Below are 27,665 nucleotides of genomic sequence, written 5' to 3' on the forward strand. Positions count from 1 at the left end.
CCATCCATCTATCATCTATCATCCATCGTACACAACCCCCAAAAGCAAAAACCCCACTAACTTACTTTACATCAAAAGCGTCAAACCTCCACGCCGCATCCCTAACCCCCCGACCCTTCCACAGCGTCCGCGGCACTTTCAACTCCTTCCACCGGCCCTCCAAAACCCCCATGTCCCGATGCGTCTCCCACATCCGACTCGCAGCAGAGAACGCTTCCTCGACGACCCCGCGCCGCACAGACTCATATCTGGAGAATGCGCACTCGAGAGGCTCGTCGCGGTGGTGTGCCAGGATGCGGGCGAACATTATCGCGTCGTCGAGAGCGTATGCGGCGCTTTCATCGCGGGGAGGCATCTATTTCTGGATATTAGCTTGGAACATCATCATGAGCCTAAAAAAAGGCGAGGGAAAAGAAAGAAAACGGGGGAAAGGGGAAGTGAGGGGAAAGGAAAAAAAAAAAGAGGAGGGAGGGAGAGGAACGTACTGCATGCGCCGCATCACCAAGAAGGAGAGCCCGGCCTCTCGACCATTTCCCGCCAGGAGGGACCTGGTAAACAGGGTACAGCATCCAATTGGTGTTCAGGTTCGCGATGTCCCGGAGCCAGGGGTTTCCGGCGTTGCCGAAGCGGGCGTGGATTTCGGATTGCAGGGCTGCGTGGATGGCGAGGCGGCGGCGGGGGTCGTTGTTGGTTGGGGTGATATATTGGGAGTAAGATGCTGGGGTGGAGGAAGATGGATCGAGGCGATACCGCGGGAGGAGGGATTTGTTGATTTCGACTATGGCGGCGAGGAACATGGTGGTGTGAGTGCGGTCGCAATAGCTGGCTATGAGATCACCGTTGCGGGATAGGGCGAGGCCGGTTGCTGTGAAAGGGGGTTGGTGCATCGTTGCGATGGTTGGGCTTGGGTCTGAGGAGTTTGGAGTGGTGGGGGTGTGCATGCTGGGACTTGGGGGTTTGCGGAGGCCGCGAACGCTACTGCTCCCATTGGACTTTGTGCTCGTGCCTGTGCTTGGACGAGTGCTTCTTGGGGAATGCGATTGGGGAGGAGGCGGAGGGGGTGTCTCGATTGTTGTCTGGATGAAGGAAAGACCTGTATATTCAGAGATCCGGCCGGGGTCGACGTATGAAGTGCGGAGGGCAGAGTGGACGCCATCGCAGCCGAGAACGAGGTCACCAGCTGCGGAGGTGTTATCTTCGAAGTGGAGGATGGTCTGGTCGTTGTAGTTCTCTGTGACACTGGCGAGCTTTTTCCCATAAACGATTTGAATGTTGGGATGGCGTTCGACAATGGAGAGCAGAGCGAGCGAGAGGACGATACGCATCACACGGCGGCCCTTGTACCCGTTCACCCCGTTCCCATTGCCGTCTGTGAAATCTATTGAGCCGAGAGAACGGCCCGAGCGGCTGGAGAAGAGCTCGATGGCGTCGACATTGGCACCGCCGTCAGCACCTTGACGGTCGAGTTCGGAGAGCACGCCTAGCCGATCGAGGTGTCGTTGTGCGACCGGAGTGAGATTAATAGCACCACCAGAGGTAGAGAGGACATCGTGGCGCTCGAATATTGTGATCTGGAGGTTCGGCTCGTGGGGTTTGAGCTCGTGTGACAGAGCCAGAGCACTCGCTATACCTGCGATTCCAGCGCCGACGATGAGGATCTTCCGGGTTCGAGGAGAGGAATCGGGGATGGGAAGAGGGAGAACAAAGCCACCCCAGGGCTCTCTATCTTTGTGAAGATGCATGATCTCTAAAAATCTAACTGTGAAGAAATAGAATGGACCAAAGATGTTAAAATAGCTAAAAAAAAACATACTAGTAGATAGCATCGGCGATGGTGGAGAAATCTCGGCGTCAAAAATTTAGCGTCGGCTCGGCGGTTCCGGCCGAGGAAGGTTCATTGAAAAATCATTCATAAATCATAACAATACACAGGAAGCATTTTCACTGAAGACTCGGAGTCTCCTGGTGAGAGATTAACTGCCACTCGCCATCCGACCCCCGGCTCCAGGTCGAGGACCGCGTCGCGTTGTATTGGTTGTCGCCGCGGCTGGCCTGAATGCGATACGTCACAGTGCCGCCAGAAGATCAATCACAATCGCCCGCACGTCCTGCAAGTCGTACCCGTCGAATCGATGGAAGGGCTTGGCCGGAGCTTATCCACGGTAATGATGTCCTTCTTAGGAAAGAGGAGGAGACCTCCGATGGGTGAACCGCTCGAGTTCTGGGGCTGGATCGGCCGAGGTCAGAGTCGTCCAGGGTGTGCATTCCTGGGCGATCAGGTCTAGTTCGATGCGTTCGTGGATGGCTGGCATTTGCTCGGCGGAAGGTTTTGCAGTGGAGATAGGTCTAGTAGAGACCGAGGTAGACTGGGAATGTGTTATTTGGTTCAGGAATCCTTCTCGTGCTCAAGGTTTTTTAGCATCTCCACGGCAATGACATCACAAACGGCGCTGATCAACGGGCCAGATTTCAAGCTCTCCGTCTGGCTGTGATTATTATCGATAGACATAGTGTCATTCGCTCAGCTATAAAAAAAATTCCATCTTGCATCTGGCTAGTTATGATGATCTTATTCCATGCTGCGCGTGCTTTTGCTATTGCCTGATGTTGGTATCTGTCCTTGTCTATTCACACACTCTGTGAAGTATTCTAAAATTTAAGTTGGAAGCAGAAGCTTCATAAATCTTGAATAAAGCATAAATAATTATGCTATAATAGTATCTAGCTAATAGCATGCACCCTAATTGGCTTGTCATGGGCTCAAGTCACTGTGAACGTGAATAGAACCTTTTCATGACTTATTTCCATAGACTTCCGTGATTAAATAGCTGGCTATAAAATGTTTGTAACACATCTCCTCACAAAGAGTTCAGACAATCACACTCGATATGTCTTCCCTCAAGCTCTGGAAAGACCTCTCCCCCGAGGAAGCACCCCTCATCACTCCCTCCCCCGGCGCAGCTCACATCCTCATCATCGGCGGAGGAGTCATCAGCCTCACAACGGCCTGGGCTCTCCTCGATAAAGGCTATAGAGTCACCATCGTTTCCAAAGAATGGGTTTCCCACGCCTCTAAGCAGCGTCTTACCTCCCAGATTGCTGGTGCGTTGTGGGAATATCCACCCGCGGTATGTGGCCACCACACGGACACCATCTCTCTGATTAACTCTAAGCGCTGGTGCATGGTCAACTACCACATCTGGTGCGCCATCACTTCCATACCCGCCTTGTCCAAGGCCATGGGAGTTCAGATCAGACCGGCGAACTTCTTCTTCGCACACTCCATCTCCAGCAACGAGGGACTCCAGAAGAAGGTCCAGGAAATGAAAGCCGCCGGTATTCGTGGGTTCGCCCAGGGTACGGAGCTTATACACAAACAAGGAGTCAACCCAGCCTATGGCATTATCGACGCCTTCGAGGCTCTCTCCCCAGTCATCGACACCGACGTCTGCATGTCCTGGCTCACGACCCTGGTGCAGAAAAAGGGCGCCACCCTCAAAACACAGTCCATTACCGGCGACCTCTTCACCCAGGAATCCGACCTTCGGGTACGCTTCAAAGCCGACGCCATCGTCAACGCCACTGGTCTCGGCGCTTCAGACCTTGCGTCCGACAAAACATGCTACCCGATCCGCGGCGCCCTTCTGCGCTTCATCAATGACGGATCTGACTTTCCCAAGCTTGAGACTGCCATGGTTATTCCGGCCGGCATGGACACCCCCGGCTCCCGCCCGAGTGAAATCGTCTTCCTCGTCCCCCGCAACGATAACATCCTTGTCATGGGCGGGATCGCTGAAGCTAACGAGTGGGAGTTGGATTTGAGCCTCGAGTCGCCCATTATCCAGCGCATGAGAGCACGCTGCGAATCGTTTCTACCCGTCTTGAAGAACGCCCGCCTTGACCCGGAGTACCCTCTCGCGCAGGGATTGCGCCCATTCAGGGGACAGAATGTTCGCGTGGAGAGGGAACTTAGATTGCATGGCAGAGTCCCAAGTCGCATTGTGCATAATTATGGACACGGAGGTGCGGGATGGAGTCTATCTTTTGGATGTGCGGGTGATGTGTTGGATTTGGTGGAGGATGCGCTGCGGGATTTGGCTCCGGTGCCTATGGATGCTGTTTTGGAGTTGACGGGAGAACATGCTAAGCTTTAGGTTGCAGGTTAGACAGTTTATTCTTTGTAAGATAGTGTTGGGCCATGCACAAGCCTGACCCAGTCGAGGTTCCTTGTTAGCCATAATCAGCTTCACACCTAGAATGTGAGGACATGTGAAATTGGCTCTGAAATAACCGCTGTTAAGGTCATATGCAGGCGTATTTCCACCCCGTAACCCTCAGGAGAAAAAGGTCTCCTGCGAATTGCTGGAACCACGCTAAGTGTCCGGTGGACCAAAGAATACTCCTTTAGGGTTGGCAGTGAATTTGTCGGAAAACTGGAAGAAATTTGTATTGGGTTGCCAAAAGGGGTTTTCCGGGCAGTGTCGCTATGGTGCTGGGACTGGTGCTTCGTGCTGCTGAAGGAGTGGTAGACGGTGTTGATAAACGGCTGGGAGTGGCTGTCATCGCGATCATTCGGTGCCTCATCGCCATCGCCGCCCTGGGGATTCGTCGGGGCATCAGAGAAGATAAACGCCCCACAGATCGTGTCAGTGATGTGTATCAAGGCGCATCCAAAAGCAGCAAACCTTACTCGAAGCGAGAATCCACAGGTTCTCGCTTTCCAGCTTCCATATCACTCGATCTATTGAGATGTCTTCTCCCAGACACAGTCATAATCAACCCCCCACTACAGCAACAAAAACCCAGGATGAAGAACAAGCCCCGCATCTCGATAACCCTGCACCCGCGCGGCAAGAACTCTCTCGGGGAAAACCGCCAACGTCTCCACTACGCCGCCTACCACTGGGGTATCCTCATCTCTCCTAAGGATCCCAAGACTCGAGGACAATTACACACTCACTGCGACGTCACAGACTCTTTATATGTCGATCCACTCACGGGTGGAAGTAATGGTGACTGGCGATTCCGGGAACGTACAGATGCGGACCCCGATATTGCATTTCAGATCCTTGTGAGAGTTACTGTGTGTAAGGTTCGCTCTGTAACGGTGGAGGAGGTGGTTAGGAGGTTGAGGGAGATTCAGCTGCCGAGGAAGGGAGGGGAGGAGGATGGGGATAACTGTGTGAGATGGACGAGAGAGGCAGTTGAGGTTTTGAGTCAAATTGGGCTCTTGAGAAGGTGATTTGATGCTAAAAGGGTAATGGATGACGCGCTTGTGTTTGCTGATGCATGTCTCAAAGAGCAGAGAGTGTTGGGCAGTGTGCTAGACCGTATGGAGAAGCTATAGTGCAATCCATCGATCTGGATGGTGAGGCATCTCGCAGGTAAAAGGCGCTTGAATCCTGAGGAACTGTCGGGGGATCCAGGTCGAATGGCTATCGGCGTAGCCAGACTGGGAATCTATAGTCACACCAGAGGAAATCAACATATTAATGTTCATATGTTCCTTCCCTTGGTGTTGCACTGACTTCATCGACCCAAGCCAAAATGATAGTCTGGTTTGTGCTGTTTGCATAACTTAATGAAAAGTCACTGACTTGTACACAGCGGATCCCGCAACATCCAATGAAAATGCAGGACACAGCCCTAGACGAGACATCCGGTCATGTGACGCACAATCCACATTTCCAGCCCCAAACGAACCCTGAGATGAGAATCTTTCCCGACCGTCACGACAACCGCTCGAGTTCAACCACGATCCCCTGAAGGAGGCTGTCTCAAAATGGGTGCCACGAACCACAGTGCGTGAACTCCTCGCCAGCATATATCCCTCCCATTTCGACCGAGCAGTGCTGATGCGGCATGTTTTCCGTTCATATAGGTCTCTCGTCTTCGCGCCGGAAGTCGCGCAAGGCTCACTTCAACGCCCCCTCCAGCCAGCGTCGTGTCATTCTCAGCGCTCACCTGTCCAAGGAGCTCCAGGCCAAGTACAATGTACGTTCGAAATACCGCTGAAACGGAATTGGAATTGGAATTGGAATTGGAATTGGAATTGGGATCGCAACAAAAGGAACAGACCGAAGGGACAAATTTCTGACAACAGTACTCTCGATAGGTCCGCTCCATCCCTATCCGCCGCGACGATGAGATTCTCGTGCTCAGGGGCTCCCAGAAGGGCCGGGAGGGCAAGGTCACCAGCGTCTACCGTCTGAAGTGGGCCATCCACGTCGAGCGTATCGTCCGCGAGAAGAGCAACGGCCAGAGCGTCCCCATCCCCCTCGCCCCCTCGAATGTTGTCATCACCAAGCTCAAGCTCGACAAGGACCGTGAGCAGATTCTCGAACGCAAAGGCAAGGGCCGTGAGGCCGTCAAGAGCAAGTCGGCTTAAAGGGTTTCTCTTTGTCTCTGGGGTTCATGTTCATTACTAGCGGAGATACTCGGAAAATGCGAGGTCTAGCCTACGGTCAGGATATGTCTATCGAAATGGATGTATTGTGATGAAACAAAAACGAAAAATTGATTCCCTTACCTTATTCGACTGAAGCCCGCATCTATACTGTATCTTCATCATACCGGTTTCGGCGTCGGGGGTCATGGTGCCATGAAGAGGAAGTCGAAAGCGATCCTATCCCTCGTCAGGACGACTATCAAGGTGCGTTGCGTCTCGGAATAGGAGGCTGAGCGAGAGCAAAATACTGCATCGCCTTCCATGCACCCTCCCAGCGGAGTCACATGCCAGTTTCAAAAGACACCCCTTGAATCCTTCTCGTAGCCTGAAGGTCGGAAATCCATCACCGTAAGCGGAGGATGATTCACATACGCCAGACATGCAGAGAAGTTTAGGCTTCAAAGGGCACCAGCAAAACGGGACATAGCCTGGTTTGGGTCTCCCGAATACTTGAGTCTCCGTACTAGAGGTCCTCGAGAGCCTGTCGCTGGCCATCTACAATCTCACCCATTTGGTCCAGCTTCGCCTTGATCAGCAAAGCTTATAACTCCAACGCGGCGATACCAACATATTCCCACGACGAGCGGAATTAGACCGCCATACGTCTAGTACCGCAGACCCGTCACTCGTAGAAATTTATATATCACTTAGCCAATTCCCAGGTCATCGGTATCCAACCCCCAATCCTCACAGAACATGTCGCGCATCCTCGTCACAGGAGGCAGCGTCTTCCTCGCCAACGCCCTCTTCGATATCCTCCTCACCCGCGGCCACTCAGTCGTAACAACGGTTCGCACCCCCGAGAAGGCGCAATCGATCCACTCCCAGTGCCCCAACATCCCAACCGACCGACTATCATGCAAAATCGTCCCGGACATCGCCAATCCCAGCGCCTTCGACGACGCCGTCATCTGCGACCCGCCCTTATCCGCGGTCATCCACACAGCAAGTCCCTTCCACTATAGCATCTCCAACGCAAAGCGAGATAAGTTCGACCCAGCCGTTAACGGCATAGTCGGGATCCTGCAATCCGTGCGCCGCCATGCGCCGAGCGTACAGCGCGTCCTAATCACCTCGTCCTTCGCCGCGAAGTTTAACCCCCCGAAACCGGCGGGATCGAAGTACTCCGAGGAGGACTGGAACCCCGTGACGTGGGAGGACGCCGAGAACCCGGAAAATGCGCAAGGTCAATCCGGGTATCGGACGAGTAAAACACTGGCGGAGAAGGAGGCATGGAAATTCATGGAAGAGGAAAAGCCCGCGTATACGCTTACGGTTGAGAATCCGGAGACGGCGGGGAAGCGGCATTTCCTGACGTCGGGAAACTTCTGTAATGCGGAGATTGTTGAGGCCATTGGACTGGACTTTCCGGAGCTGAAGTCTGCGCTACCAAGTGGTGGTGCGTTGGGAGATGGTGAACAACCGCCTGGTGGCGCGGAATATGGGTACGACAGATCGGCCTTGGTCAATGAGCTGGGATTGGTGTATCGGTCGTTGCAAGAGAGTGTAGTGGATACGGTCGAGAGTTTAAATGCTATACGGGAACGAACTGCTGAATAAATTTGATTCGAAGCACGTATGTAGGAGGCGGATGAGAACTGAAATTAGACTTCGTCAGAACCAGGGCCTTCTCAGAGTTCCAAGGAACAAGGTTCCAATGATTGCCGTTAGCGCTAGTCAAGCGCTAAAAAAATATAGTTGTTTCCAAGAGTGAATACACCGGAATCAACAAATAACGAGTAAAGAATAACCCCTAGAACTTGAGACACGACATACCTTCTTGAATGTATGGTACCTTTATCGTGTTAGACATTGGCTTGCTAGGTTCAGGAAACTGGAAAATCTCCAACGATGCAACCGATCGGTACCACACCCGTAGTATAACTCTCGAACAGGTTTTCAGCAGAAACACCATTCACTTCGGAGGCATGGGCCTTTAGGTATCTCACTATGCACTAGAAATGGGTGGGCGATGTAAAAAATATTCAATGGTCCAGAACGAACAGCGTCCTGACACCTTGGACTCGGTCTTGAAGACCCAAACAACGACCAACACCAACGAGATATATTGGATCCTCTTGAAGTTTTCGAACAACTGTCCCTTGACTTACAGAGGACTTAGGAGGCTTACATGTACGAGATAGGGTGCTATCCTGGCTATTCGGAACAATACCGCTCAATCAAACTGGAAGAAGGACACCCGGTGGAGCCCAGCCTCCCAACACCAGCCCATATGCCAGACGACCAGGGGGCAAAAAAAAAAAAAAAAAGAAGTGTAATTCTAAAAAGCCGGAGCAAGACTCGAACTTGCACTCTTTGATTGTCCGCGAAAACGCTCCCTGCTCTGGCGTTACCAGAGCGACGGAGGTTCCAACTTCTCTGCCTCGTCAGGCAAGCATGGCGCGCCAGAGAACCAACGCTTTCCCGTTAAGCTATCCGGCCTCTTGTGTTGTCTCTTACTGACTTTTTGGGATTTATCTTGTTGGGAGGAAGTGTTGGGAAACGGGTAGAAAGTGAATTTGTGCTGCGCAGTGTTGTCGGATTCCTGGATGTGGTGTGTTATGGGCCAGGTTGGGTGATTTTGGATACCATATTCTCCAATATGAAGAAAACTTATGGGCTACAGCACATGGGAGCACTCTGAGGCCTTACAGGGTAGCTGTTATGTCAGCACTGGAAGATGTGATGGTGGGTGAACCGTCCCGGCCCCAGGTGGTTGAGTGAATTTCCGGGACCTCGTTGGAGGCTGGCCGATGATATTTCGCCCATCTCAGCCATCAGTCTAGCGGCAGCAGGCAAACACGCTGCCTATTGCATTTGATACCCGTAACACGATAAACAACGGTACGTATTACTGTGTGGACCATAATGTAGTACACGAAGGATCATACCAAAAAAAAAGAACACCAACAAGGACGAGACTTGAACTGGTAACGTTTGGTAAAGTGCTCCTACTATCTGTCCCCAGACCCAGGATTTGGCGGCTGTATGATGGCGGATCCCACATTCATTAGGGTCCTGCCTCTTGCACCACCTGGCCATACCATTCCATTCATAACTGCTGCCAAAGAATATTACTCTCTGCATATATTTATGGAGTAATGTCGGGTGTATTGCGACTAAAATATGTTGGTTATAATATGAAATGTCTACCACCTAGGCTCAAAAAAGACGTATCATCGCAACCAGACAACGTAGCGGTTATACGGACCAGTCCTAGCCAAAACAATATAGTATGCCAGTTTTTGCTTGAAAATCCTAGTTTATTTGACGCTATGCCTACAAGAACCAGCGAAATTCAGGCGAAGCTGGACCATCCCGCAGACGCTCAGTAGGAACATCGTATGCACGGACAGTAGCTCCATCCCGGCGGTCACGTCTCTTATTGTCCAAAAACATGTAGGCACCTAGCAAGGCAGACAGAACCGCACCTGTAGCTCCGAAAGCTCCCACTGTGATTAAAGCGGGCATATACTTTGGTTTGTCCTGCTCGCGGAAGACGTTACTGGCGACTAGACCCATGAGATTGGCAAGCGGTACACCGATACTAGTGAGAAGGATACGACGCCCTTCGTGCGCGATGTTGTTGTTGTACCAGGTACTGAGGAGAACGGAGGGGGCAGACGTACCCCAAGTCATCATGAAAGTCGCAAAGTAAGCGACCCGGATCTGGGACTGAACGTCTGTGATAGAGGCGTAGATCATAAAACCCGTGAAGGTGAAGAGGAAGCCAAGAACGATAAAAGGCGAGCGCAGTTTGGCGGCGTCGGAGCTGAAGGCGAGAACGAGGAGCATTACAGCACCCGTGACATTAGGTGCGACGGTGTATAGGTTCGTCTTGACCGTGGTATAGCCCAAACGCTCGATGATTTGGGGCATGAAGAGAGATACTCCTTGAAGGGGTACGCCGAGACAGATCTCGATTGCGAGGAAGCAGTAAGTGCTCAGATGGCGGAAGATACCAATGGCATCGCGAAACTTGAACTTCTCGTTCACGATAGCACTAGAGTCGACTTGGATTCGGTGAAACGCGAGAGCTTTCTCGTCGGGAGATAGAAAATTGGCCTCCGAGGCACTGCGGGGCAGATACCAGAAGGCGAAGATCGAGAAACTGACAGTAGCACAACCCTCAATTATGAATAGGTAGCGCCATTGGGGCATGGGCGTATTCTCGATCTGGAAAACCCCAAACGCGATTAGACCAGAGAACGCGTTGGCAATGTTGGAGGCCGCGTAAAAGAGGGCCAGGCGGCGAGCCAGCTCAGCGCGACGGTAGAAGGTCGTCAGGTAATAAATGACCAAAGGGAAGAAGGCAGCCTCAGACATCCCGAGGAACCAGCGAAGAGCGAAGATACCGCCGAAATTCTTGGTAGACGCAGCGAGGAGGGTAAAGGAGCCAAAGCAAAACATCAAGATAGGTAGCACCCTGGCTGGGCTGAAGCGTTTACCCAGCATGGCGAAGGGCGGCGCAAAGATGACATACGGAACGAAGAAGATGGACAGGAGCAGATTATATTGACCGTCCTTGAAATTGAGGTCTGCTCTCGTTAGGGTGTGGTACTGTTTTCTCGAGAACTCGGCGACAACATACCATCGCTCATGTTATCTGTTTCGGCATTACCAATATTTCCTTTATCGAGAGCGTTGAAGAGATCTATTTGTTATACATTAGTCGAATGTTTTTTCTCGCTGGGACGGCTGGGTGACACTGACACATCACAGCCAAGACGGGCAGCAGTCGCAGATCAAATCGACGACAGAGCGCCCGTTCGGCCTTGTGGTCAACGACATGGACGACATTCTCAACTACTCCTGGCGCATAGCGTTCGGTCCTGTTGGGGTCCTCTTCGGGCAAAGAGTCTTTTCGAGGACCGGGCGAGTCCATGGGCGCTAACGAAGGAGAGTCCTTGGAATCCATGATTTGCTGAACCGCCTCGGTGGTTGCCAGTGCTCTTCTCGTCGTCGATTCGGGAACACGAGCGCGGGGATAAAAGAGTTCCACAAGCAAAGGAGGAGGTCAAAGCAAGGGATAGATAACTGCTTGTCGGGCAGAAGGATTATCCTGATGAAAAGATAGCTTATCATATCATCGCAAATATCAAGAGGACTGTCTCCAGCGCCGTCAAGATTCTACCCCACTGTCCCATCCTTGCAAGAGTCAAGAGCAACAAGACTCAAGAGGTTACATTGGCTGGTTGGATGGAGCTTATCGTCGGCGGCCGATGCGACGTCAACGGAGGAAGCCATGGCACGAAGATTTGCAGGGATTTGTGCGGGGAACACTGCATTCGGAAAAGACAGGCATGGCGTTTGGGGAGCTGATCAACAATAATAGGAGCTGAGAGCACTGGGTGTTGAGCAGGGAATAAAAGAGGTCCGAGTGGAAGAGAGCGAGAGCCGCCCTGGAGACCTTGAGAGAGATAGAGGGCGTTGATTGGTGCCCTTACTTCCAGGCTTGGGTGTCATGGTCACGTGATACAATTGGTCAGTGCTTCCGGATCAGTAAGGGAAAGTGTCGACCGCAAGCTCGTTAAGCTAGGAAGACACCCTATTTTGCCTACTTACAGTCTCCGATGGATACGGGCTCTGAAAATTTGTGTGGATTGTCATAATACTCTTACCCAGGAGGTACCTGCTAGGTAGATAAAGCGCTCAGCCTAGAGGTTGGTTGGGACGAGCATTTCTATCGGAGAGGAGACATTACTCCGGTCAGATCACGGAGATCAGGGCCTCCAAGTCTAGAGGCGTATTTCAGGCAAGCAGCTTCGTCTGGCGAGAAGTATGTTAGACGAACGAGTTCATTCAGCGAGGAGCTGCAGGGTTGAAGCTTGATTGTGTGGACAGGACGGTCTTGCTTGGGTTGGATTGGGCACGATTAAGAGATTGGTGTCGAGAAAGATCTATGCGCTCAGCTAGCCACATCAAGATCATCCCATTGGCGGGTGATTGATTCGCTCAAAGTGAATGCATTGCTATCGACGAGTAAACACCAGGTTCAGATGGCCAAAGTAAAAGACAAAATTATCCTTTGCGTCGCCCAAAAACCGAGATCCATCCTCACCCGGAGCGAATTCTATATCAAATTCCATGACTAAACGAGCGACCGTAGTGCGCAGATTCATCAATGCCAGTGGTCGTCCAATGCAGTTAAATTCACCGGCACTGAACGGCATAAATGCCGCCTTTTCCTTAACCAACTCTGGCCATTTATACCATCTTTCGGGGATGAACTCTTCTGGCCTGGCGTATGCCAATTCCGCTATCCATGGTCAGCTTGGCCTAGACAGCCCCACCCGAGAAAATAGGTACCTACATCGTCCTATGCAATACAGAGGGCAAAATATGTGAGTCTCTCCAGGGACATGAACCCCATCAATGATGACGCCTTCCGGAGGTGTTTGCCGCTGCAAGGCACTTGGTACGGCTGGATAGAGTCGGAGAGCCTCATTGATGATACCATTCAAATGGTCCAGTTGGGCAATTGTCGAGTGTAGAAATTCCCGAGTCGCTCCGTTCGCAAATGGTTCTAATTCAGCACGCAGCTTTTCGATTTCCTCTGGGTGCCGGACAAGTTCGTAGAAGATGGCTGACAGTGCCCCGGACGTTGTGTCACTGGTTTATTCTGTTAAAATCGTCTTGTGAAGCAGGGCTACACGTGGAGAGACTTTACCTTCCTGCAATAACAATTACCCGAGCATCGCTATACAGTAAGTTCTGCTCATCAAGGCTTAATTCAGACAAGCTTCTACCCTTCAGAGGCGAGATTAGTGAGGAGCTGATATCCGGGATCTCGGGATTATTCTATACGCCGTTTAGAAGAGTAGGCATGGAACTGATCACAACATCACTCACCGTGAATCTTGCAACCATTTTCTCTTTGCAGAACGCGGGAAACTTCCAAAAGTCTCCCGATAGCCCCGGAGTCGCCGCTAACAGCACAAAGGCCCAAGTAGGAAGGAACAAGCCGATTGGATCTACAAACGCATTGAGCAGTTGGATAGCCCAGTGCTCCTCCCCGCGTTCCAAACTGCCAAATCCCTCCCCAAAGGACAAATCCCCCATGACGTCGAACGAGTATAGGCTGAACCACTTTCGGATATTAACTGGCTGGCCACTCATGCTCATTTCAGACAATCGAGCGACTAGTTTCTCGCGGTACCCACGAATCCGCTGCTCGTATCCGCGAAGCAGTTTATCGCTGAATGCGCCGCTCCACACACGGCGTCGGGCGTGGTGCTGCGCCGGGTTGCGCATTAGCTGTAGCGATACCTCGGGATAAGACATATCGTAACTTATCCCTTTGAAGCAGCGGGAGTTCGGACCGTAGACTATGTCTAGGGCTTTGGGGTGGATTACCGAGATATCAGACGATCCGATGCGAACAAAAGGGCCGTACTGACGGTGCAGCTCAAGCAGCTTGGTATGTTGGTTATTATTCTCTAGCTGTGTTGCAATCCATGCTGTGGAGAGTCGGGCGCCAAAGGGCCCGGGAACTTTACGCAATGGATGCAGGAAGATGCGATATACCAAGAGGCTTCCGTATAGGCCTAGCAGATATGCGCCTGTCAAGCTAATTGCTGTCATGAAGCCTGTCCATACAGTTCCCTTTAAATGTGAAAGAACGGCAGTGCCTGTAGTAATGGTAATAAATAGGAGTTTGAGATAGAACACTCCATGGAGGTGGTGTTCTCCGCTCTTGAAATAGGCGACATGGGAGAAAACACCAACCAAGGCTGCACTGATATAGTGGGATGGGAGACGCATGACATACGTCTTTGAATGAAATAAAAATAGGCGTACATTTCTGTTCACCCCCCGCCGGGCGTTTATCTGGAATTTGTATCAAGACAAAGTGCGGCCAGCGGCCCATACTTCCTTTAAGGGCATAGTTATTGATAATCATCCAACCGCAGAGACAGATGAACTGGTGTTGTAACGAATCGTTTCAGGCCGTAGTATCCCTGTTGGCTTACTAGTTGAAACAGAGTATTGCTCCCCGTGCAGGGATAGCTCCCCCTTCCCCCCCGGCCGCGCGACTTGCCTGCCCCTCCAGGTAACCTTGTCGAGACTTGAAGGTCCGTGATTGGCTCTTGGATTGGACAGCGAAAAATACCAGCACCCTTCAAGTTGGCAGCTTTGATGAGTAATGTTACTACTAGTAGTATTTGGCTCCAGTAACTGCGAGAATGACCAGGCGCAGCCTCTTGCAGATTTAACTATGCCAAGGTTTCGTGTATCATCCACCAACCAATACTGCTGCCTTTACTCTGAGTACATGTCTACATCCTGATATTTAAGTGAAGACTTTTCTTGAACCATGGATTTTGGAAAATTAGGGATTTGGAATTAGTCTTCCGTACTATAAGAGAAGCGCCGTTCGAGAGGTATATATTGTCATTATTTGGCAGAGACTTTTCTTGTTAAGCTATTTAACATAAAGGTCCTAGATAGCCGTTGTTGAAATGTAAGGCTTGCGGAACACATTTCACCATTCTTGAACTCTTCTCCTGACTTATTCTAGCAATACAACAAATAAGTAAATATGGTTTACTATATAGACGTGCTGGTAAACCAGTCTACCTGCCAATTTTGCAGGATAGCGGAGAGATTTGATAAAACCGCTGGCAGGTTATGTAAACCACCATCTTTAATTTATCCATTGATCCATAGTTGCTGAATTAAAGGTCGATCAGCTTCATAGCTTAATAAATTCAAGAAGATCCTTGTTCACTTCATCAGTATTGATGTTGTGAATTGCATGAGATCCCCCTTTGTAAACCTTTAGTTTTCCCTGCGGCAACAGCTTTGAAGACTTGTGTCCGGACGCCTCAAAGGGAACAACCTGGTCATCATCACCGTGGAGTACCAAGACAGGTATGTTGATCTTTTTAAGATCCTCCGTGAAGTCTGTCTCGGAAAAGTCCCGGATGCTGTCATAGGCCGACTTGAAACTAGTATTCATTCCCTGCCGCCACCAACTCTGGATCTGTCCCTCGCTCTTCTTCGCACCAGGCCGGTTAAATCCAAAGAACGGTCCGCTGGGGACATCAAGGAAGAACTGAGCCCGATCGTGATGCATTGCCTGTCGGAACGAATCGAAAACGGACTTGTCGGTCCCCTCAGGATTGGCACTTGTCTTTACCATAAGAGGAGGCACGGCACCAACAAGGACGGCTTTCTTGAAACGTTTCGTGCCATGCTTCCCGAGGTAATGCGTAACTTCGCCTCCTCCATGGGAATGTCCAACCATCACTGCGTCTTTGACCTTCAGATGAGCAAATAGCTCTTCGAGGTCGTCAACAAAAGTATCCATATTGTTGCCATCCCACGTCTGGGTTGATCGTCCATGACCACGCCGATCGTGAGCGATAACACGGTAGCCGCGATCGGCTAAATATACCATTTGATTCTCCCAGTTGTCGCTGCTCAAGGGCCAGCCGTGTGAAAAGGTGACAATAGCGCCATTAGGGTTGCCCCAGTCCTTGTAGAAAAGCTCAGCCCCGTCACGTAATTTGAGATATGGCATAATGGTTGGTGCAATTGATGGTGGCTGATAATGGCAAGTTGTTAAGGGTCGATGGGAAATTGGCCAGGTAAGTAACAGATGCTCGATTATCAAGGTAGAAACGAGACTAAACCTTGCCCTCCAAGTTTCATGGTGGGGTGCGGTTCCTAATACCTACAGAATCGCTCAATCGATGATCATAGTTGTTGACATCATGATAATGGGACAAAATCGCTGGGCTTCGACATGACATAAGTATGCAATGCGCTTGATCTGATCCTGAGTGTAAACTTTTGACGGAAGTTAAAGGGCTCCTCAACCTAGGATGATTGGTTCCAGTTAACTACGTCATGCACCACCCAGCGATCTACCAAACTCTGTTCCCGCTGAGGTTGCGAACCGGAGAGACTGGGTAATTGTCCCGAGCCCTGGTCGTTCGAGGCCCAGCCCATGGCTTATTTAGAGAGCCTCGTCCCACAAAAAGACATGTCACTCGCCGGGGCTCTCCCGCTTCAATATTGAGCTTAGGCCTTATTAGATTACCTCCTCCTTCTCGTTCATATGGCCGGCCTTCAATTCTTTCAACAAAGCGCCAGAAAATAAACTACAAAGTGTTTTAGATACAAAATCCTATCTACCCCAGTCCACAAGCGACCTATATGCAGACATCGCTGGGAAAAGTCCCCGTTTTTCATTCGCCATTATGGATGAAACATCTCACCTATGCCACAAACCATAACCCACGGCGGTCGCGAGGTAAAGGTTGCGTCATCGAACACGTACCATTTGCGGACACGGGACGAATATCTATGGCGCAGGGGCCGGGAGCCACAATCTCTGGGTTACACTTGCATCCACCGTCGCCCACGGAGACGAGATCAATCATGTGCCAAAGCACACGCTGTGACTGAACCAGCGGATGCGCCCTCGAAAAATGCTTTCTGTTGCTCAAAATAATCAAATACACCAATCATGGTCATCGCCGAATCATCACGAACAGCCCAGACATGTCAACCGCTCGTGTATCACGAATGCAGGAGATTGGGTCCTGGAAGTGCAATTCGCCTCTCACAGAACCAACTTTTAAATTTTCTCGGGGTGATTGAGACGGATGAAGTGAATCTCTGTGGCTACTATTTTGGGGGCCCCGATGCTTTAATGATGCTAGGTGCTGGCGATGTGCCACTCCTTGCATCTGTAGCCTGGTATGGGTTTGGTGCATATGCCCGGTACTCGAGAGCTTCTTTCAGTTCTGGGGGAGAAGCAAATCCAAGGGAATAAATTCGGCTGTTATTCCTGGGCCGCCAAGCTTAATCCTAGGGCTTTTAATTTAAGAACGGATTGTAGAACAAACGTAGATTTTCTCAGATGCCAATTATTCAATTATTTCTATACCAACTCGGCGAGAATGTGCTGTATGAGCACCCTTTCTCTTCATGTGAATCGTGGTTTGGAATAGTCAACGACGCCAGGTTCCATTGCCAACTACTCTTCTACATCAATTTCAATACTATCCATAGCGGATTGTACAAAAAAAAAGAGAAACCAAAAATAACAAACAAAACTCAAATGGTACCCTTACAACCCCGCGGTTCGAGGTGATACCTCATCACTCAGTATCAACTTCTTCCTCTTCTTCTTCTCCCTCGTTATCGGACGTCTTGTCGCTCTCTGAATCTCTCATCGCCATATCCATGCCGTCGTCACTCGTGTAGTACTCCTCCTCGGCTGCGGCATTGAACCGCAATGACTCTAGGCGGGACCCATTCGGTCCCGGGGCTTTAACCACTCTAGTAGTGAAGAACGGATGGTCGCTACGGAGTTGCAAGTCATGACAGACGTATCCCATTGGGGTGTCCGTGATATTTTGTCCCTGCCGGCGAATTGCTAGCCATTCTCGCAAAAATCCAAGGTGGCTCTTGGCTACAGCAGAGGGACCAGAATATTCATCGCCCTCATCCCGGTCTTCGGAGCGCGATGGAGCCGGCTGAGTAGGTCTTCATACTCTGCAAACGTGAAATACAGTCTCCCTCCAAGGATTCCAAGCTCGAAAGGGAGCCAGGATGGAGGCCGCCATCCAGTTGGGAGACTGGGGAGCGCATAATAGTCCAAACTGTTGAAATGAAGCATAACTTTGGTCCATGGCGCTGCGTACATAATTAAGTGTGTGTTTGGAGCCGGTTTCTCGCGCATAATCGGGATCAGACTTTCCGCCTCTTCGGGAATGATGACGAGTGCAGTTTCCGTAGCTGTGTTGAACAGTATCCAATTGACCGGACGCTACTCGGTATGGTGTCTTAGTATCATCGTACTGTAAAAAAGGTGTATGTCTTACCGTGTACGTGTCATCTGTCTCTCCAAGCTTCTTCAACTTGATAGTTCTGGTAAACTCAACCGAAAGATAGAGATGGGGGACGAGTGAACGGCCTTTTATCGCGTACTTGGTTCCGAGCTGTGTATTTTCTAACGTGTCTGAAGCCTTCGCGATATTCTTGAAGGCCAAAAGCCCACGTTGTGCAAAGGCAAGAATTGACTGATGCAGCCCGGGAAATTTGAGAGCCTTTGGTCGGCGAGGGCGCTGAATTTCTCTTTCTTCCTCAACTTCAAAAGCAACTTCTCGTTCCTGCTCTACCTCCTCCAGAGCGGAGCTGAGTGTGGACTCGTGCACTTGTGATTCCTGTCGCTGTTGTGCGAGTGTTTTCGTCAATATGGCTACTCTTTCCCAAGGAACTACCCCGTTCGCCTCTGTGGGACTGGGGTTGGCTTCGCGATAACGCGGTTCGTACAATTGTTCTAGTGTTTGCTGCTCCGGTTGTTGCAGTATATCCAAGTAGGATTCTCTATGCGCAGGGTTAGAGAGAAACCCCTGGAAGGTTGCTGCCGCCTGCGTCCGCTGGCAGAAGTCCTTTCCCTGAGCGAAATATAGGGGTTGAAGCTCCCGGTTGGTCTCACATGTCTGGTCTAGCAGCCAAGTGATGACGCCTGAGGAGTCCACGGCATCATTTGAGGTCTTTTTACACACGTCTAAGATGCTTTGATGCACTTCAGGTGGCGCAATGAAGGTCACCGATTGTGTTGTGCCAAGTTGGCGAAGTCTCATTGCAGCTGGGCAAGTTAGAAGTTATATGTGCACATACACGTATAAGTCAAAAGGCAACTTACCCTGCACTGTGTGATCTTTTGTTTGCCTGAGCCCCAGTGTTAATGCTCCCTCTGCGTTTGGAGGTAACTTGAGATCAGTGCCCCGGGTATGCGCCTCGTCGAGGTAGACAACACAGTCACGCATGTCATCTGCAAACGGGCTTGCAAAAAGTGGAACACGTTTGCCGTTTCGGTATACAACCCAGGGCTTGTTGTCTTCGTTGAAATACACGGCTCCCTTGGCGGACCAGTCTTCTGTCAACCATGTCCTTGCAACCGTAAAATTGTCCATCTCCATGATGAACGCCCCTGCGTCAATGAGAATACGGATGCTCCCCAACTGAAGGCGCTTCAAGAGCTCGATTTCGGAGAGGCGTCTTCTTTTTGCGTCGGCGGCGAGGCGATACTTCCGGTTTCGAGGCTGGAGAAGATATGTTAATACCTCGGCATTGGTATGTGAGAGGCCCGGCAAGTCACGTTGCTCGATATTGAGAGGCAAGAGCCGTCTGTTGTCGTTAGTGCCGCTGAATCCTGTGGTAACACCTGGGCGCATGAATGATTCCGTAATAGGAGCATTATACGATGATGAGGAGCTGCTATACAAAGGCACGTCCCAGCCAGATGCTTGGAGCTTGGTTGCGAATTGCTTGGCATGCAGTGGAAAGACAAAGTGGCTGAGAAAGTGGTTGATGGCAACAGTCGTAAAGCGTAAGTGACGCCATATTTCGCCGACTAATGCCTCATCATCAACTGTGATAGCATTCCAATGCCGTAGGGGTTCGGGAAGTGTGCCTGAACTTTGCGTCCACCGATCGTATTCTGTGGCCGGGTGGTCAGACTTCAGGACTGCCTCTAGGCTTCTCTTCAGCTGCTGCTGGCTTAGACCCTCATAGTAAAAGGCAAGACAAGTGAATATAATTGCAACATCAGGGTGGCCCCATTCGGCTTGATCAGACGGAACGCCCTTCGCGTGGAATGGGACAGCCATCGGATCCCGGCCGTGATGCAGCCCATATTGAACGTTCCATCTCTTCTTCAGACATAGGATCAGAATGCCGTGTACTAACAGCCCTCGGAGTAGATAAACATTTTTGCGTGCTTTGGGGCTATCGGGAAACAGGCTCGCAATGCGTTTGACAACTGATTTATCCACCTTTTCTTGTGATATAAACAGTCTTATTGCCTCCCTGGCTCTGTCGGTGCACTCCGCAAGAGGTAAGATTGATGTCCGCCGCTTGCAGATGTCATCCACTATTCTGCTAGTCAAGGCTTCTTCAACATCCTTTCGCAGTATATGGGTCACGGGAAAACCTGTGGAATTCCGTTCAAGAATGTCAATGCTCTGTGGGTAGTCTCGTGCAAGATCCTTGAGATGGTGCGCAACGAGACCAAGGACTGTCATTGCAACTTCCCAACGATTTGGATGACCGTCTACTGCAAGTTGAGCACCACCGGGATATATTAGCTGGGTCTTCACAGCTAGTGTAAAATCGCACTCGTCGAGTACATCTCTGCATACTTCGTCAAGCCACTTCTGGCATCTGATCATGTACTCCGCCTCCCTCATTTTCGAGTCAGCAAGACGTTGGAGTCCACTCAACTTGTAAGATAGCATATGTTCAGGCACCCCTAGGATAATGCCTGATTCACGTAACGCATTCTCGTGAATCTCACGGTACTCCTCAATGAGAGATATGCTGGTATGTGTTCGCCGTGAAAATGGAATATGAATGATCTCGCGGCCCAGGAGCCCTCCCAGACGGGCCTGAAGGATCTGTGCGGCTTGGGATAATAGTGCTTTAGGAATTAAAAGCCTGTTAAGCATTTCTCCGTTGGCCAAGACAGCAGCAACCATGGGCATAATCACAGATGTTTTCCCCTGGCCCATGTTCATCTGGAGGACGGAGTTAGACCCAGAATTGGGAAACATCATCTCTAAGGCCACAGTAACCTGGTCCTGGCGTATCTGGATATTGCATTTCCAACAGAAGCCAGTCCGGGAAATCTTCGGGGATCCAGTTGAGATGCCCTCTATCTGTGCGCTCTTGGCTCAACTTGTTTTCGTCGTGCTTCTTTGAAGCCTCTCTCATTCGAAACAGCTTTTGAACTCTGATTATGGCGCGAGCATATGAGATAAACAGTTTTCTCATGCCGGTGCCGAACTTCTGAGGTGATGAAGAACGGAGCTGCTGGAGTATCGTAACGGGAGTCAAGCGAGGCCAAAGGTTGCCCTTGCGTAGCCAGATGTATCTAGCGTCATGGGCAGATAGTGAGTTAACGATTAGGCGAAAACAATCCTTAATTTCCGTCTGCGCTATAGTAATCTCTTCATCCAACGTGCCTCTATCTTTTATGTTGGTGCATTCATGACCGTCATGCACCCCCAATGTTTTCGTCAATGTTTTAAGCGCAGTAATACTTTGACTTAGATCTTCGGCATAACTGGACCTAACTGAGCAGACAGATTGACCAAATTCTTGAACGATCCTCTCAAGCTCAAGAATTTCTGGGGGCGAATGATGCTCGGCTGGAGGGTTATTAGGCGGCAATGGCTCGCTAGGCTGCCAGAGACCTGCATTATTCACGATAGGTGCATTAGGTTTTGCGGGATATTGTGCTGGTTTGCCTAAAAGATCTTCTCTCAGTCGAGGACAGGAGAAATGGCCTCGTCGGTGAGATCCCATGGTATTCCTGTGCGCGGGGTTTGGGGGCGCTAGGGGAACAGGGACATCATTTGAGGCTCTGTAGTGGGAGTTCAGGATCGCCTGGACCTCGTTAATGTGATGGTGGAATTCTAAATTCCAATATATTCGTTGCCATTCCGGAAGAACCGCCGAACAGACTTCAATTAGGTTCAGAGAAGTTGCCTCGAATCCCTCAATGGAAGGCTGCGCACATGGCCATTGCTTGACCAACATCTCAGCAAGCTCCAATCCCTCCTTTTCAAATTCCAGGTAATCTCCTGGTCTGATATTTTTGTGCGAGTTTTTACCCTTGCCTTTCTTTTTAGGGCTCATGGGTTTGGGGGTTTGGTATGACATCCTGATGATAGGAAGCAGTGCGTCAATGGTCGGCCGCTCGTTTTTTCGAAAACCAACAAAAGATTGGTGTCTCGGTAGCGAAAGGGTTTTCAGTTCTTGGAGGAGGAAGAAAGACACGATGACTCGAATGATCGTCATATGAGCGTTTTCCCGGAAAGCTATCAGGCCGAGTTGAAACATAAGATTGTATGCGTCCTCTTCCTTGGCCTCTCTGCAGAGATTCACTAAACCACCCCATTGCTCAGAAATGTTGGCACTTGGGTGTTCTTCAATATCGTAGAGATCGAAGGTACTTGCATAGCCACCCAGAGTCGGCCAGCACTCGAGCATGTTTAGGAGCTCTCGTGTGGTATGTATCGTCGAGGGTTGGTCGCGAAGCAACATCACTACCTCGCGTACATTAGACGTTGACTTCGAAACACACCATCCATCCCGAGAAAGGTATGGCGAGTCTTTGGGTTGGGCGATTTCTTGACGTGAGGTATTACGGCCCTCATACCTAGACCGGCGCCATCTTGCCCGTTCGTATAGAGACAGGATACTCCCATCCATTTTCGGGAGTAGCTGAGTGCTCTGTGTTGTTGTAAATTGGGACAATCGATCGGATTTCTTGAGTATTTCGTTGACCACGATCCGAAAATTGTCATGTTGGATGTGAGTAGTCAACTGAGGATCCCAATGAACAGTCTGTTGGCACTGTTTGTCCTTTGGATAGTACTCTCGTCGTGGAGTCAGATTTGAGATTTGCATTAAGATAGCAACAAGGTCAGGGGAAAGAGGCATCCATGGCTGGCAGTACCCAGATTCCAGGCACGCTAACGCCTCCTCCGTTCCTGTCCGACCTGTAAGTGGGTCGGGTAACAGGTAGGATGTAAATGCGTGCAACTGAGCTTTTGCATACAGGAGACGTGGCTCCGCAGGGCACTCAAGTCGTCGAAGCAGGTCGTTGATGGTATATTTGGCGTACGAACCTGCGCTCTCGACTTGTACAAGAACGTGGCCGCGGTGGCGCCGGTAAACGATTTGACCGACAGGAGTTATAATACTGCGTTGGGACTTGTCGTCAACGTCTCGGAGTACCAGCATACTCTGAAGCCCATAGAATGTTCCTGCATCCTGATCGCGGTCCACCACAGCGCATAACTGCCGACATTGAAGTAATCCGGCGTTGGTCACAAAAAAATCCAGGTCCAATCGCTTCATTTCGACGGAGAGCTTACCCTTTAGAGGCTGAAAGACAGTGAGCCCGCATGGGTGTTCGAAGTGTAGAAATATCCGTGAGATGGTTTGGGCAAGGTCAGAGAAAGGATCAATAAGCTTACTCTCTCGTCTCTGGGCTGTTCTTGACCGAAGATCGATAGTCCAGTTACCACTCCTTCTCTTCCAGATGCGTGGCTTTTGTCTGACTTCGAGGATTCTAGTTTTCAAATCAATCCAGTGGAAACAGTCAGTTATCAAGGAGATTGGGAGGTCGAACGATTGTCCAGTTCCAAATACACCCCGTGGTACGAGCTCTAGCGTGCTGCCCGACACGCGGGCTTGTATTATGAGCCGGTTATTTCGGTATCCCAGATGAACATGATGATCTTCGGCACGATTTGATAGTGCGTAGTCCATTCCACGAAGGTTTGACGGTAGAGCGAATAGTCGCTGATTGCCGAAAAGTTCTTTCAAAATATCGGAGTCCCGAATATCAGCTGGAAGCTTCCCGATCGTTTGCCCGTCAATTACAAGGTGCCCTTCCAAAAGATGGAAAAACAAAACCTGTGACCGCGTGTCTTCAGATCCGTGCGTGGTTGATGTCGCCCAATCGTTATATGGCGAGGGCAGAAGCGCCCAGTCCGCATAGTGCCTCTGTGTATTGTCTCCCTCGGGCCAGACAGCGTCAATAGCTTGTCCTATGCTGCCAGGGTATTTCACTGCCCCTTCGCGAATTAAAGATGTAAGAAGAACAGCCATCTTGATATCACGAACTAGCATGTTGCGTGTTATTCTCGTGAATTTGCTCAAGTCCACAACCAAGCTTTCTTGCATTGCCAGAGATGCCTCAAAGAAACATTTCAGGCTCTCTGAGTCGAAGCCGGACCTGCTCGTGATAAATGGGGAGAATGTCCTACGGCAGAGGATGGCTGAAAGAAAGCAGTACCTTGCAGTCGTCTCTGATAGGCTGACATCTTGAGCATTTCGAGCTTCGTTTCGTAAGAGCTTGATCCACTCCGTCGTCACATTCCGGATCCTCAAGATAAGCTTTGTCGATTCAGGGCGTGAGTCTAAGTGACCCAGGGAGAAAAGCCGGATAGATAAAGTCAAGAGCGTCTCCATATAGTTTGTTTCCCTCCAGTTCGTAGCTATCGCATCCAAATGCCGACCAATCTGCTCTGCTAGTCTGTTGCAGAATCCCAGATCCCTGAATGTAGCGTGGACGGCTCGCATGCTATCATTCTCTAATCTTGGACCAGCTTGTAACGCGAGATGGTGGAAGAGGATTGTTGTTTCCTGAAGGCTAAGGTTTATGTTCGAAGACCCCAGCTCGGCAAGTATAGATAGCCAGCGCCTGTTTCTCCCTCCCATTAAGTTCTGATGAGCCGAGAACTCGTGAACTGTAAGATTCGACGAGCAATCGCTGGTGCTGGCTATTACCTCGTATGAAGATGGACCAGGACTGTCAGCAGCGAACGCAGGGGATGAGTACAACTCTGAAAAAGGAAGTTCTTTGGGAATGCACAGAACGAAATGATGAGCAAAGCTAAGTTTCTCGAGGTATTCTCCGGACCACACCTTGCGCTTCGAATCGTAGTACGACCATTTCAGTCCATGCGGAAGGATCACGTTGTGTGCACTTGCCGGTAGCCTTTTCCAATTGTAATGGGTCCCAAGGAATGATTTTGTGCTCGAAGAGAGTGAGAAACAAGCGTCTCGCTGATTATGGTTGTACTTTCGAAGCTGAGAATACTCAGAAAGCAAAACCTCCGGCTTGGCTATAGTCGAATATCCGATCTTTGGGCATAGTCTGTTCACAATGCTCCAGGTAGCTTCACGATAAGCGGCAAATGCTTTGGGGGGGTTCAGCTCAAACACGATTGATCTCCGCTGAACGTCATGATGGCTTTCCATTGGGAGAGAGTCTTCATGCACCTTGATATCAAGCCGTCGGCGGGACCTCACGTAGAAACAATGCTTACAGCCACGAATATCATGACTCCCGTCAAGATTTCGGAGTTGCGTACAGGGAACCGCTCTAAGCTTCCCAGTCAAATCGTTGAAGGTTTCGTTCAAATCCGTTAATTCGGAGCTCTTGGACTCACGAAGCATTGACGAAGAGTCTTCAATACGGGCCTGTGATTTCGCTAGGATCTTGCCGTCCGGCGAACTCACATATCGCTCAGCAAAACATCCTAGTGATGGACCGGCAAAGATTGTCATCTTGTCCCGCTTCGCCTGCTCGCAGCGAGAGTGAAGATGCAGTTGAATGGCCTGGAGTCGCTTCAATTGTTTCCACCGAATTAGGAGCAACACATCCAAAATCTCCGGAGTAAACCATGGATGATAATCATTGAGTAAAGAGTACGCGGCAGTCGCACACTTGTCCATCGCCACCCACAGATCAAAGATGTTGAGGATAAAAAGGCTCATCTGCTCGGGATCATTATCATATGCGTCTCCAACCGCGCTCATGTAATTCGTAATGGATGATGCCAGATCAATACAGTTGCTTTCAATTTCTTCCTGAGCGCGCGGGACCTCGGCTGGATTGGATTCTATTGCAGCCTCACGAATCGCCAGCGATGAATAGGTCTTCGACAGGGCGGCGAATTGTTTGGACGTATTTTTCGACGCAATGCCGCTAAGCAGCCTTGGATCTATATCTCTTGCCAGTGGGTGGCGTTGTCGCCGAGGCTCAAGGATCTCCCTGAAGTACTCGTTGCTGTTTGGCAGCGTCAACCGGAAGTCACTAGGAGAAGCGTGTGATGGTAGCTTTGGTACTCGTCTCTGAAAATTCTTTTTCCAGTTCTTCCACTCGTTCTCTAGTGCTGTTGCGGCAGCATCAATTGATTTGGTGCAGGAATCCTCAACAACTTTCAGAACCTCCGTGTGCTGGTGTGTCGTGTTTTTTGGGCCTCTGAGGCTTTTCTTCTCTGTCTCAAGTTTTGCCAGACGGCGGCATAGCTTCACCCTGAGTAGCTCAGATCGATCTGAACTTAGATTTGTAACGCAGTCACTCAGTAGTGTTGCTAAGAACAAGCAAATCAGGGCCTTATACTGTATGCGTCCGATTTCATCACCAAGATGCAAGTAGAGTAGACGTTGGACGCAGACCCTGAGAACAAGCCAAAAGGGGCTACGGCGCCAGGGAAGCTTTGCTTTATCCCAGCATACATCATCTCTGATGCGCTTCCTTAAAACCGGCAGGTAGAGCCGTTCTCCGTTGACCTCGAGCAAGGTCATCAAGAACTGCGTTATGATCGCAGGGTGTACCGTATTCCTTTCTTCGGATACTTCTGCCCCGGCCTTTCGTACCTTGACGGCAAATTGGTCCAAGTATTCAGTGCTAGCTTTCTCCAGAAACGTTGCGAGACTCCCACGGAACCCAGAGCTGTTGAATACATCAAATGGCACGGTTGCAACCGCACCAGGGAAACCCCACTGCAGAGCACTCTGGGCGGAAAGGGTAGATTCTGCGGTAGGCGAAATCTCGAAGCTTTCAATAATGACTTTGGATGCATCATCATCACTTTGAGATTTAATATATTAGTCTTCAGAACGTGTGGATGACGGCGGATGAAGAAGAGCTTACCGTGAAGTGCGGATAAGAAGACCGGCATTTTGTTCTCGAATGCGTAAAATAATGCAATTCTCCGGAGACAATCTCTTCAGGGCCTTGACTATAGCTGATTTATTGCACATACCACCTTCGTTTGCCAGAGAAGATGATTTCAAGGTGTTTTCGATCACCTGCCAGGTAGGAAACAGATCATCGCCGGAGTTATTTTTCAAAAAGATAGCTGCTTCAAGCAAACGGCGAATCAACTCCTTTTCGACAAGCTCACCTTGCGTGTCAGCACCTCCGGGGAGGTCAGGAGGGAGTACAACATGATTGAATATTGACTGTAAAGTGCTTCGCGAAGCCATGGTGTTTGAGTGTTGTCGTTTTGGGCGCTCTCATCCAAAGCAGGAGATGGAAATAATCAAACGAAGATCATTAATAGTAATACACGGTAGACAAAGAAAGGAAATGAGGTAGACCAAGATCCAAAAGAGCCACTAGGAGTGGTATTGGGTAGTGAGGCGGGTTGATAGGGAGAGGAAGAGGCACTTGTAGCAGTAGAGAGTGGGTGTTGGTCGCAGGGTTCAGGGAAAAAAAGGTGCAATCATTTCTTCATAAAAGCTGAATTGATAACCTCAACTTGTAACTGGTCTCAAACCAGCAGAGCAGACTGTAAGACCCCAGAAGCAAACTGTGGTGGAATATGCATGAGCAAAATCAATTCTAACTTTTAAAAGTCCAAAAACTCTTTACTCCCTGGCCAAC

At 50.2% G+C, this 27,665-nt stretch overlaps 9 protein-coding genes across 9 annotated transcripts; 4 read left to right on the forward strand and 5 right to left on the reverse strand.

Moving 5' to 3' along the window:
- Positions 1-61: 61 nt before the first annotated feature.
- BJX67DRAFT_380302 (FAD-dependent oxidoreductase) lies at positions 62-1,742 on the reverse strand (the record flags this gene model as incomplete). The annotated part of the gene is made up of 2 exons (XM_071032767.1): positions 62-355; positions 486-1,742. 2 exons carry the CDS (start codon positions 1,740-1,742, stop codon positions 62-64), a joined length of 1,551 nt encoding a protein of 516 aa, XP_070887079.1.
- A 1,130-nt stretch (positions 1,743-2,872) lies between these two features.
- On the forward strand, positions 2,873-4,320 carry BJX67DRAFT_60847 (FAD-dependent oxidoreductase). The gene has a single exon (XM_071035226.1). It carries the CDS (start codon positions 2,889-2,891, stop codon positions 4,152-4,154), a length of 1,266 nt encoding a protein of 421 aa, XP_070887080.1. The 5' UTR covers positions 2,873-2,888; the 3' UTR covers positions 4,155-4,320.
- On the forward strand, positions 4,321-5,292 carry BJX67DRAFT_60848 (uncharacterized protein). Its single transcript, XM_071035227.1, has one exon. It carries the CDS (start codon positions 4,487-4,489, stop codon positions 5,240-5,242), a length of 756 nt encoding a protein of 251 aa, XP_070887081.1. The 5' UTR covers positions 4,321-4,486; the 3' UTR covers positions 5,243-5,292.
- A 411-nt stretch (positions 5,293-5,703) lies between these two features.
- Positions 5,704-6,507, forward strand: BJX67DRAFT_60855 (60S ribosomal protein uL24). Its single transcript, XM_071035228.1, has 3 exons — positions 5,704-5,801; positions 5,882-5,994; positions 6,116-6,507. The coding sequence occupies exons 1-3, from the start codon at positions 5,783-5,785 to the stop codon at positions 6,386-6,388; spliced, it is 405 nt and encodes a 134-aa protein (XP_070887082.1). The 5' UTR covers positions 5,704-5,782; the 3' UTR covers positions 6,389-6,507.
- A 536-nt stretch (positions 6,508-7,043) lies between these two features.
- Positions 7,044-8,069, forward strand: BJX67DRAFT_60875 (uncharacterized protein). The gene has a single exon (XM_071035229.1). It carries the CDS (start codon positions 7,145-7,147, stop codon positions 8,006-8,008), a length of 864 nt encoding a protein of 287 aa, XP_070887083.1. The 5' UTR covers positions 7,044-7,144; the 3' UTR covers positions 8,009-8,069.
- A 1,531-nt stretch (positions 8,070-9,600) lies between these two features.
- On the reverse strand, positions 9,601-11,794 carry BJX67DRAFT_351082 (putative MFS transporter). The gene is made up of 3 exons (XM_071028878.1): positions 11,162-11,794; positions 11,040-11,102; positions 9,601-10,986 (listed from the first exon to the last, which is right to left on the reverse strand). The coding sequence occupies exons 1-3, from the start codon at positions 11,364-11,366 to the stop codon at positions 9,728-9,730; spliced, it is 1,527 nt and encodes a 508-aa protein (XP_070887084.1). The 5' UTR covers positions 11,367-11,794; the 3' UTR covers positions 9,601-9,727.
- A 206-nt stretch (positions 11,795-12,000) lies between these two features.
- Positions 12,001-14,276, reverse strand: BJX67DRAFT_351083 (cytochrome P450). Its single transcript, XM_071028879.1, has 4 exons — positions 13,301-14,276; positions 13,119-13,249; positions 12,762-13,060; positions 12,001-12,707 (listed from the first exon to the last, which is right to left on the reverse strand). The coding sequence occupies exons 1-4, from the start codon at positions 14,210-14,212 to the stop codon at positions 12,421-12,423; spliced, it is 1,629 nt and encodes a 542-aa protein (XP_070887085.1). The 5' UTR covers positions 14,213-14,276; the 3' UTR covers positions 12,001-12,420.
- A 317-nt stretch (positions 14,277-14,593) lies between these two features.
- On the reverse strand, positions 14,594-15,974 carry BJX67DRAFT_387487 (alpha/beta fold hydrolase; the record flags this gene model as incomplete). The annotated part of the gene is made up of 1 exon (XM_071034223.1): positions 14,594-15,974. The coding sequence occupies one exon, from the start codon at positions 15,972-15,974 to the stop codon at positions 15,144-15,146; it is 831 nt and encodes a 276-aa protein (XP_070887086.1). The 3' UTR covers positions 14,594-15,143.
- A 1,354-nt stretch (positions 15,975-17,328) lies between these two features.
- On the reverse strand, positions 17,329-27,265 carry BJX67DRAFT_387489 (uncharacterized protein; the record flags this gene model as incomplete). Its single annotated transcript, XM_071034224.1, has 18 exons — positions 17,329-17,383; positions 17,612-17,918; positions 18,044-18,233; positions 18,289-19,058; positions 19,116-21,060; positions 21,203-22,359; positions 22,393-22,427; positions 22,458-22,521; positions 22,558-23,113; positions 23,156-23,472; positions 23,506-23,541; positions 23,581-23,721; positions 23,758-24,689; positions 24,729-24,768; positions 24,799-24,829; positions 24,866-25,270; positions 25,301-26,867; positions 26,931-27,265. 18 exons carry the CDS (start codon positions 27,263-27,265, stop codon positions 17,329-17,331), a joined length of 8,883 nt encoding a protein of 2,960 aa, XP_070887087.1.
- Positions 27,266-27,665: the final 400 nt, after the last annotated feature.

Source organism: Aspergillus lucknowensis (assembly GCF_044049455.1).
Source record: "Aspergillus lucknowensis strain CBS 449.75 chromosome Unknown BJX67scaffold_15, whole genome shotgun sequence".
NCBI classification, from domain to species: domain Eukaryota; kingdom Fungi; phylum Ascomycota; class Eurotiomycetes; order Eurotiales; family Aspergillaceae; genus Aspergillus; species Aspergillus lucknowensis.

What these genes read in the sequence shown, in the direction of transcription:
- BJX67DRAFT_60847 (XM_071035226.1), top strand. Translation starts at nt 2,889, where the DNA reads ATGTCTTCCCTCAAGCTCTGGAAAGACCTCTCCCCCGAGGAAGCACCC.
- BJX67DRAFT_60848 (XM_071035227.1), top strand. Translation starts at nt 4,487, where the DNA reads ATGGTGCTGGGACTGGTGCTTCGTGCTGCTGAAGGAGTGGTAGACGGT.
- BJX67DRAFT_60855 (XM_071035228.1), top strand. An exon ending in AGCTCCAGGCCAAGTACAAT is followed by an intron (nt 5,995 to 6,115) that starts GTACGTTCGAAA and finishes TACTCTCGATAG; the next exon opens with GTCCGCTCCATCCCTATCCG.
- BJX67DRAFT_60875 (XM_071035229.1), top strand. Translation starts at nt 7,145, where the DNA reads ATGTCGCGCATCCTCGTCACAGGAGGCAGCGTCTTCCTCGCCAACGCC.
- BJX67DRAFT_351082 (XM_071028878.1), bottom strand. Translation starts at nt 11,366, where the DNA reads ATGGATTCCAAGGACTCTCCTTCGTTAGCGCCCATGGACTCGCCCGGT. An exon ending in GCCCGTCTTGGCTGTGATGT is followed by an intron (nt 11,103 to 11,161) that starts GTCAGTGTCACC and finishes TATAACAAATAG; the next exon opens with ATCTCTTCAACGCTCTCGAT. An exon ending in AACAGATAACATGAGCGATG is followed by an intron (nt 10,987 to 11,039) that starts GTATGTTGTCGC and finishes TAACGAGAGCAG; the next exon opens with ACCTCAATTTCAAGGACGGT.
- BJX67DRAFT_351083 (XM_071028879.1), bottom strand. Translation starts at nt 14,212, where the DNA reads ATGCGTCTCCCATCCCACTATATCAGTGCAGCCTTGGTTGGTGTTTTC. An exon ending in AAATGGTTGCAAGATTCACG is followed by an intron (nt 13,250 to 13,300) that starts GTGAGTGATGTT and finishes AACGGCGTATAG; the next exon opens with AATAATCCCGAGATCCCGGA. An exon ending in GTAATTGTTATTGCAGGAAG is followed by an intron (nt 13,061 to 13,118) that starts GTAAAGTCTCTC and finishes AGAATAAACCAG; the next exon opens with TGACACAACGTCCGGGGCAC.